This window comes from Gadus macrocephalus, chromosome 21, assembly GCF_031168955.1.
Source record: "Gadus macrocephalus chromosome 21, ASM3116895v1".
NCBI classification, from domain to species: domain Eukaryota; kingdom Metazoa; phylum Chordata; class Actinopteri; order Gadiformes; family Gadidae; genus Gadus; species Gadus macrocephalus.
In genome coordinates this window covers 7002849-7012848 of record NC_082402.1, presented here as the reverse complement: position 1 = coordinate 7012848, position 10000 = coordinate 7002849, and the positions used below count along the sequence as shown (strand labels likewise).

Here is a 10000-nt window from a genome sequence, read left to right as displayed (position 1 = left end):
AAAAATAGGATGATAACTTGAGTTGTAGGATTTTGGTCATTTTTTTCTTCACCAAAAAAAGTGTGTTTATTTGTCTTTGACGCTTCCTGCTATTGGCGGGCTCCTGTTTGTGTTTCACGCTCATTGTGATAGCAGTGTTTAACATAAAATTGAAGACAAATATAAGCCTTTTTTTGTGGAATGACAGTGTTATTGAAAAATGATGCACTAAAATTCATCAAAGTATCATTTGAATCCAGCGCTTTGAAGCTTTGGCCAAGATGCAGTGTTTTTGTCAAAGTAGTCGGCCTCTCATACAGACTAATGCCAGACTAATGCCACTTGGTCTGCACACAAGCTGTAGTATGGTTATCAAGAATGAAGCGGTTAAGGAAATCAATTGGCACAACTTGCTGTGGTCAAACTTATAGTACATATAGTAGGACATATAGTATGAATATTTAAAATAATATTGCATAAAACCTTCTTCAGAGTGATGCAGGGTCTATTCTTTGTTTCAATTATGAGTTCGATATTCAAAAGAGAATAGATGGCAAAATCAAGATTTAAAAGAATGACAATGAAATACAAATTATATTATTTGAGATTAAAGCTAAACTGTTATAGTGTTCATATAGATTTGAAAGTAGTTAATATGAAGTAGACACTACTTTGGCCCAATGTAGCAACAAAGCAGCAAATGCCTTTAATAATATATGAGATTTTCAAAGTAAAAGTTCACATATTTGAGCTTATGTGATTCAAAATAAATTAAATAATACATAATAAATAATTAGGAAGATGCACGTACGTTTTAAAAGCCTCTTTTCAAGGCTGTGAACTTAATTTTAGGCCAGATTTTCATGAAATTAAGATAGACAAAAAAAACACTAAAATAACAATTAAACGCTTACTACTTGCTGTTCCCCATTTGTTGCTGACAGTAAACATAATCTCTTAACCATTGCATAAATTCCTACTGTATCACTACTACCTCTACCATTGCTGCTGCTGCTCCCACTACTGTACTACCACTCCGTCCATCTGTCTGTCAGTACTGGGGTCCTTTTGGTGCCTTTTAATACACTAACTCCTCCATTCAATCATCATTTTTGATCTCATCTTCTGTGGAAGACCTCCAGGTAAGAGTGAAAACCCATTTGGACACGTACAGTAATCTATGTGGAAACTGCACTTCCCATAAATCACAACCACACACAAAACTTCTACTACCAAGCTGTACCTTAAGTGAAGCGTTTGGCTCAATCTAGGATAATTTTATCGTAAATTTTAGACTATTTTCACACTATAGATTGAGCGCACTGACCCCATGGAGACATTTGATGATTTTATAAAAATACGTGCCGATTAAAATGACGATTTGTTATTGATATAATCTCTCAGGCTATGACTTTGCTGCGGTGCTGGAGTGGTTTGCTGAGCGCGTGGACAGGATCATACTGCTGTTCGACGCCCATAAGCTGGACATCTCCGACGAGTTCTCGGACGTGATCAAGGCCCTGAAGAACCACGAGGACAAGATCAGGTAAAGTCCCGGTAGGAACCTCGCAAAAAACACCGGGAGGGAAGGACTTAGGCATGACAAATGATGCTGTACCATGACTCAATTAAGGGTGGTGTTGAACAAGGCGGACCAGATAGAGACCCAGCAGCTGATGAGGGTGTATGGAGCCCTGATGTGGTCCCTGGGGAAAATCGTCAACACGCCGGAGGTAACATATCATGCCATTTTGAAGTTTAGTTAAAGAGAGAAATGTGTTGATAAATGTGTTGATTATCGATTTATTAATGGGTGACGCTTTCAGTTGTTGTTGTTTATCTCTGTCTCTGTCGCTGTCTCTCTGTCTCTGTCGCTATCTATGTTTCTGTCTCTGTCTCTTTCTCTCTGTCTCTGTTGCTCTATCTCTGTCTCTGGCACTAATCAGTTCAATTCAATTCAAAAGAGCTTTATGGTGATGGTAAAAAACATTAAAGTTCTCAAAAGAACTTAAAAAATTAGACAAAGGCAAAAAATAACAAAGTAGTACTCCAAAAGGTTAAAGCCCAAAACAAAGTGAACATCAGTGAGCAGTATAAGAACAGTCAGACAACATGTCATGGTAAAATCAATCAACCGCAATTCCCCACCCATCTCCGTAGACATTATTGACAGAATAACATAGTTATAACAGGTTATGACTATGTTGTATTCTCTCTGTCTCTCTCCCTCTCTCTGCAGGTGATCCGGGTCTACATCGGCTCCTTCTGGTCCCATCCACTGCTGATCCCAGACAACAGGAAGCTGTTTGAGGCGGAGGAGCAGGACCTGTTCAAGGACATCCAGTCCCTTCCCAGGAACGCCGCGCTTAGGAAGCTCAATGACCTCATCAAGAGAGCGCGGCTCGCCAAGGTATGACCACGGGCGTACACACATGCACGCACGCAAATGGACACGCACGCACACACACACACACACACACACACACACACACACACACACACACACACACCCAAACAGACATACACATACACAGTCATACACACACACACACACACACACACACACACACACACAATCCCAAATATAGACCTACACACACACACACACACACACACACACACACACACTCCCAAACATAGACCTACACACACACACGTATACACACCCACAGAAAAGGCGATGTTACTGGTCAGTGGGCTGTGTGGTTTTAATTGGTTAGGAGAGGTAGCTGATCATTCAGGGTGTTTTATGTGTCACAAATTTCGATCATGCATGATGAAATTACGTAGTTCTCAAAAATCTCACACCCAAGTACACTACTGTGGGAAGGGTTAAAACATGTCAACACCGCAACCCCCGCAATTTTTATTTTGAAATCGTAGTTTTCTTTCCGGAATGTTTAAGCTCTTTCAAGCTTAAATATGACAAACTTTTTATATTTACGCATAATCAGCCAACCAACATTGGTTTTCACAGACATTATCACGGCTTGTGTGAATTCATCAAATACTATTGCCTAAGTGAAAGAGTTTGGTTGCGCGCATGTGGTATTGGTCATTGAGTTTCTCATCGTCAGGCGAAACCTGTCAGCTTATTGGCTTGGATGGCGTTTTCTTTTCCTTTTCTCCCACGTAGGTGTGTCCCTTCTGCTGTCAGGCCCTGTTACACCCAGGGTGGGAGCACACTGACAGAGCTAAATACTGACTTACATATTGTGCGTCAGTCAAATGTCCACATATGGATCTGGAATTGGCTCATGGCTTGGTCCTTTGCTTGCCAATAGATTTTGCTTTTGGATGTGTGACATTTACAGGACTCACACACTCACACTGGTGAATCGTGACATTGCTTCTTTTACAGGCTAAGCATCAGGAGATGATATTAACTTGTGAAAACGAGTGTCTAATCGTTAAGGCATGTCGTAAATATCTGGCCAGCTCGGCACTCTTGAGGCTGCAACTGCGATTAAGGGCTATACAAATACAATTGAATTGGATTGAACTGAAGGCAAGGCGACGCCCCAGAACAGCAAGACGATTTTATCTTGAAACCTCAGGGACACAAAATGGCGCCATCCCACTTGATCCCACTGACGGGATGGGTGGGAAAACCAAATCCTGTTTCCCATTTCATCCATCGTCTTTTATCCCTCCATCATCCCGGCCCGACCCAGCTGTCAACCTTGACACAACGCGTCACTGCGTCTCCCCCTTCTCCCCCTCCTCCCCCCATACCCCCCACCCCCCCACTCCTTAGGGAGCTCATAGAGCATAGACGTAGTGAGTTTGACAAGTGAGGTTGTTCAACCCCTAAGTGGATTATCTCCGGTTTCCTGTTTGGACAGGAAGTCGATTTCTTTTTTTCTTTTTTTAAAGGAAAGACTGAAATTCCAACTGCATTTTTAGAAATCAAGGCACCAACCAAACGACGTGCACACACACGCACGCACGCACGCACGCACGCACGCACGCACGCACGCACACACATACACACACACACACACACACACAAACAGAGCTGTCGTCTGCTTATTAAGTTACCAGAATGTTGAGCATGTGTTTCTTTTTTGGCGCAGGTTCACGCGTACATCATCAGCTCGCTGAAGAAAGAGATGCCCACTGTGTTCGGGAAGGACAACAAGAAGAAAGAGCTGATAGCAAGTCTGGGAGACATTTACGTCCGCATAGAGAGAGAGCACCAGATCTCCCCCGGAGACTTCCCCAACCTCAAGAGGATGCAGGTAAACCGGTCTAGAGGCCGTCACAGAGAGTGTACAGTCTTCCCCCAGCTGGCACTTTTAAAGTAGCATGGGCAGGATTCTGTCCTGACAAGTCGGGTGAAACCTCGATACAGTTGCTTGTAATGGTTCCATGTTCGTTTTGCTCTTGCATGTTTTGGGAAAAAAAAAAAAATAGTGCCCGCGTATTATAATCTGCTTAAGGCGGGAGGTGTATTTTGTCACCAATTTGCTTGACTCTAGACACAAAGGTTTGCCTTTGCCTTTGGAACATATATGTGATGGGTAACGTAGAAGTTAAGTGACTGAATCACATTATGGCCACATTATGCTGCCTAGAAGTGACATCGGTTTGACTTTTGTTTACCTCCTCCTCCTCCTCCTCCTCTTCCCCTTCCTCCTCCTCCTCCTCCTCCTAATCCCTCCCCCTGGCCCTCCCCCCCCCCAGGACCAGCTGCAGTCCCAGGACCTGACCAAGTTCCCGCCGCTGAAGGGCAAGCTGCTGGAGGCGGTGGACGACATGCTGACCAACGACATCGCCGGCCTCATGGTGCTGGTGCGGCAGGAGGAGAACCTGAGGCCCAACGCCGCCGTGAAGGGCGGGGCCTTCACCAACACCCTGAACGGGCCCTTCGGGTACGGCTACGGCGAGGGCGCTGGAGAGGGCATCGACGAGGCCGAGTGGGTGGTGGCGCGCGACAAGCCCGCCTACGACGAGATCTTCTACACCCTGTCGCCGGTCAACGGCAAGGTGACGGGCGCCAACGTGAAGCGGGAGATGGTGAAGTCCAAGCTGCCCAACACGGTGCTGGGAAAGATCTGGAAGCTGGCCGACATCGACAAGGACGGCATGCTGGACGATGAGGAGTTTGCGCTGGCGAACCATCTGATCAAGGTGAAGCTGGAGGGACACGAGCTGCCTGCCGAGCTGCCCGCCCACCTCATCCCCCCCTCCAAGAGGAAACTAGTGGAGTAGGGGATGAGGAACACTCCCCCCCCCCCCCCCCCGATCTCCACACACACATACATGCAGACACACAGACATGCACACACACAAAGACACGCAGACAAACACATACACAGAGACACAAGCATACATATACACATTCAAATATATATATAGAAATATGTATGTATATATATAACCCCTTTAATGAGAAATGTAATGCATTGGAAGAATCTGAAAAAACACCTGGATTTCATATCAACGCTGACAAAGCCCCTGAATGAAGCACATGCTCCCATGAAGAAGATGCCAGAGCTTTCCTTTAGCGGGACCTTTCCACTAAAAGACGCTCCGCCGTACAAACCGAGCAAACATCTCTTCACCTCTCTGGCTTCGTAGCACCGTGAATCTGTTTCTTTCCTTTCCAAGGGACAATGGTTAATGTAGTTTTACATGTCTGCAAGCACGTTGCAGAACAACGTGCACAAAACTCAACCTTTACTATATCTCCAAATGCTACTAATATTTTGAATTGCATTTTGAAAAAAGCGGTTAACTTTCTCCAATAACTCTTGAGGGAAGAACTGTACTCATGATACTAATTACACGGTTAAGGGAAGGGGGAGATCAGGCATGGCTTGGCTTGAACAACAAACAAACAGCAACACTGAAGATAAAATAAAACACTGGAGTACATCAACATTAAACCGACAAAAGGAGAGGAGAGGGGAGCCACAATAGGAACACCATAAGAGGAAGAGAAGATAACATTCTGTGTGTAACAGTGAGGGGCACTATGGCTATGTTGAACAGCTGATAGAGCCTTTTCACCATCCTACAATGACGGAGACCATGTTGTGAGCGAGGACACTAATTATAGGCTATTTTCATGAACCACGTTTGTCTACTAACGGGTAGTAGACAAATGCTAGTGAAGATAACACACTCCATCGAAAGAAGCAGAACGATAATAAATGTGAGTGATACCTGTGTCTATCCTTCAACAGCATCTCTGTGAAAAGGGTCTATTTCATTAGAAAACCTGAATGACTTGATATGAACAAGGAAACTCAATATTTGGCCACAATGTTCACAAGGAAGCGGTCGTGCACTGCTGCCCTTTGGGTCAAGTTCAGGGACTCATGTAGAGCTGTGAGCAGTTCTAGTATTGCGTCATCGTGCCACATACAGGTCTCCAACAACAGTGTCAAAAGTGAATCTGGGCGAGATAAAAAACATGCATACAATGATTTGAGGTGGTTTTGATTAGGAAGCCTTTCTTTGAAGAGAACAGAAAAGCTGGGTATAAAAAACGACACGCTTATGTTTAGGATGATTAACAAAATCAATTATTTAGGAAAAGTTTTACACGAGAATTTGTTTCTATTTTATTTTACAAGACTGTCTATATCCACAGTTATTATAATATCATGAATCGTGGTTAACTGACACTTATATGGATATAGCGAGAGCAGAAATGTTATGAGAGCTGAGACACAAATGTCGATATTGGTATTTGATATTATTATGATACCAGTGTATGGGCTGTGGGTATTGGTAAAAAAGAGAATTCAAAGAAAGTGATTCTGATTTATTATTCAGTAGCATATGGGTGTAGCTAGTTCTGACCTTCGATCTCAAACACACACTCTGCAAAGTTAAATATGCTGAGCAGAATTTCTCTTGGTTCTGCTCTGTATCGCATATGGCCTATACATTGGGTTGAGATATCTGATGTACCCCTTGAGGGATTGTGTAGTGCTCCCTCTTGTCAAGTGTTGGTATGCTGTGTCTGACATCTGTACGCCATGCTTTAAATCCTTCAGCAGGGAGCACCAGAAAAGAGTGGAACCATACCGCCAACTGAAAGTGTTGGCAATAAATGGTTATATCGATGACATGGAGTGATTCCTGACAGAACTGAATAAATTAGCAGGATGTGTTTAAAGAAAACGGTTGTAATGGATTGAGTGGTTGTATCGTATCGTTGCAGTACTGACTGATATTCACAATGTTTTTGGACTCAGAAATTGTGGAGAATTGATTGTCCTTATATGGTGTCTTTGGAAAAAAGTAAGCCTACTAAAAACCTGTGACAAGTCGGACTAAAAACAGGCGCATTAACAAAAGAACAAAGGTGGTTAATCTTCGCAAAAACACTGGAGTTGGACTGAGTATCAGTGTTGTATGTTGATACTGTGACGATGAGTGGTGAGCATCTTGTGGATCTTGTGGGAATCATGCAGTGCAAACATCTACAGCCCTGTGTTGGCTAAACCTACAGCAGAATAACTGTGTAAACTAGTCGACCACATGCATTAGTGTCATTAGGTGTTACATGTATGTTGTTTGCTAACAAGCCTAAGTGTTGCATGTACTGATTTCCAAGTGTTGTAACATGCTACACCATCAGCAATCATGAAAGGAACTGTGGGACCCGGGCTTCATTGCTTATCTGGCCAAACAAGAAACAAGAACAATGCACAAATATATAGTTTGTATTCATCATGACTAAAATAAAAACACTAATTCTAAAAATCTTGCGAATGTTTGTGATGTAAAGAGAAATATGAAACATATAATAATGGAAATAAAAAAACATAAAACGAAAAAATACTTTTTCATGCATTTGTTTTAGTTTTTTTCAGGTAATGTTTTGATGGTTACCCAAATTTGTCCAATATACAGATATATACAGTATATATAAACAATGCATGCACAGATATAGCCAAGACAGGAAGTTCTGCTCATGTCGGCCACTTCCTGTCCATCCCACCCTGACCCTCCAGCTGTCCCCCCCAGTGTTGATCGCCCCTTCCTCAGGGGACTGCTCACTGTGGGCCCACATATTTTCCTCTATCTGGGTTTTTTGGCGTGGGGTCTTTTCAGGAAGATGTCCTTATTTTTACAGCGGTTATCTCTCTGGCCGAGCTGTCATCAGGGCTGTATGCATGGGTTTGTGTGTTAGTGTAGGAATCAGGAAGCTGTGCATCAGGATGGAACAAACGCTCAACACTCACACACACACACACACACACACACACACACACACACACACACACACACACACACACACACACACACACACACACACACACACACACACACACACACACACACACACACACACACAGGCGCACACACACTCATCCATAAGGAAATGATGACTGAAAGCATGAAAGACATGTCCACATACTGACAGCAGAGGAAACTAGAGATTGAAATATTGGTGTGAGTGTGTTTGTGAGGCACAAATCACACACATCCCTCTGTCATTACTTTTTTAAACCCAGACTTGCGACATCCTCACAGAGAAGGACATGGGAAAGGACGTTCACACACACACACACACACACACACACACACACACACACACACACACACACACACACACACACACACACACACACACACACACACACACACACACACACAATTACTAGATAGTTCGCTGTTAGCTGATTAATGTGGGAAATGCAAATAATATATCTCCATTTATCAAACTTATTTGTAACGTGTTAAGAAAATATATCGAATACATATAGTTAACAAGGTTTTGTTTACTAAGACAAACATACACACACTATTGTTAGGGCAGTTATGTCATGATAATATTCCCATGTGATTAATCACTTTGTCCATGACGTGTTGCAATTAGGTTATCTTTTGCATATTTGCAGAAGCTGATACCATTGTATGGAGTTCCTATCTGTGTGTGTGTGTGTGTGTGTGTGTGTGTGTGTGTGTGTGTGTGTGTGTGTGTGTGTGTGTGTGTGTGTGTGTGTGTGTGTGTGTGTGTGTGTGTGTGTGTGTGTGTGTGTGTGTAGCAGGTCACAGAGTGCGCGGAGACCACAGTTCGTCGTCCCTCACTGGGAGCTTGTTTATTTCGGCTCAGGTACAGCACCGGCCGGTCGACCCCCTCCAGCTGCTGGGTCAGGACCGCGCCCAACCCCCTATCCGACGCGTCCGTCTGCAGGGAGAAAGGGAGATCAAAGTTAGGAGCACACAGGACCGAATTCCCACAGAGGGCTGTTTTAATAGCCTCAAACGACCCCTGACATGGCTCCGACCACTGGACTGTATCTGGGGCCCTCTCTTACGGGTGAGGTCGGTCAAGGGGCTGGCCAGGTCCAAGAAGTGCGGCACAAACTGCCGGTAGTACCCTGCCAGCCCCAAGAACCGCGGTCTTCACGACCTGTGGCCGGACCTTTCTCCCCCCCAGGTGGTACCCCAGATACTAGATCTCCCTCCGCCCGATCATGCACTTCCTCGGGTTGGCCATGAGCCCCGCCCGTCTCAGCGACTGAAGGACGGCCGCCACCTGCCGCATATGCTGCCCCCACGACTCGCCATAGATGACGATGTCATCGATGTAGGCAGTAGCATACGCGGCGTGGGGCCGTTAGACACGGCCCATCAGCCGCTGAAACGTAGCCGGGGCCCCGAACAACCCGAACGGAAGTACCTTGAATTGGAATAGACCGAGCAGAGAAGGACATTTTTTCCTGGGCTGCTGGAGACAGCGGAATCTGCCAGTAGCCCCCCCTTCGTGCAGTCCAGAGTCGTGTAATAGGTGGCCATGCCAAGCCGGTCCACGAGCTCGACGATCCGAGGCATTGGGTAGGCGTTGAACTTCGACACCGCGTTCACCCTACGGTAGTCCACACAGAACCGGACCGACCCGTCAGGCTTCCCCACAAGCACGACGGGACTGCACCAGTCACTGTGAGACTCCTCGACCACACCCAACTCTAACATGGTTGCTAATTCGCGCCGTACCACGTCTTGTTTGTGGACGGGCAGCCTGTAGGGCCGTGTCCGCACCGTTAACCCGGGC

General features: G+C 45.0%; 1 protein-coding gene across 4 annotated transcripts in view; it reads left to right on the top strand.

Moving 5' to 3' along the window:
- The window catches only part of ehd3 (EH-domain containing 3), a 16780-nt gene extending 9003 nt beyond the window's left edge, over positions 1–7777 (top strand). For 3 of the 4 annotated variants that reach the window (XM_060041247.1, XM_060041248.1, XM_060041249.1), the window contains 5 exons: positions 1384–1525; positions 1613–1712; positions 2219–2389; positions 4056–4220; positions 4666–7777. In XM_060041247.1, the coding sequence (XP_059897230.1) occupies positions 1384–1525; positions 1613–1712; positions 2219–2389; positions 4056–4220; positions 4666–5193 (1106 nt within the window). In that variant the 3' untranslated portion in view covers positions 5194–7777. The remainder of the gene's footprint in view (positions 1–1383; positions 1526–1612; positions 1713–2218; positions 2390–4055; positions 4221–4665) is intronic. The other variant, XR_009523605.1, reaches the window with a different exon arrangement.
- The last annotated feature ends 2223 nt before the right edge of the window (positions 7778–10000 follow it).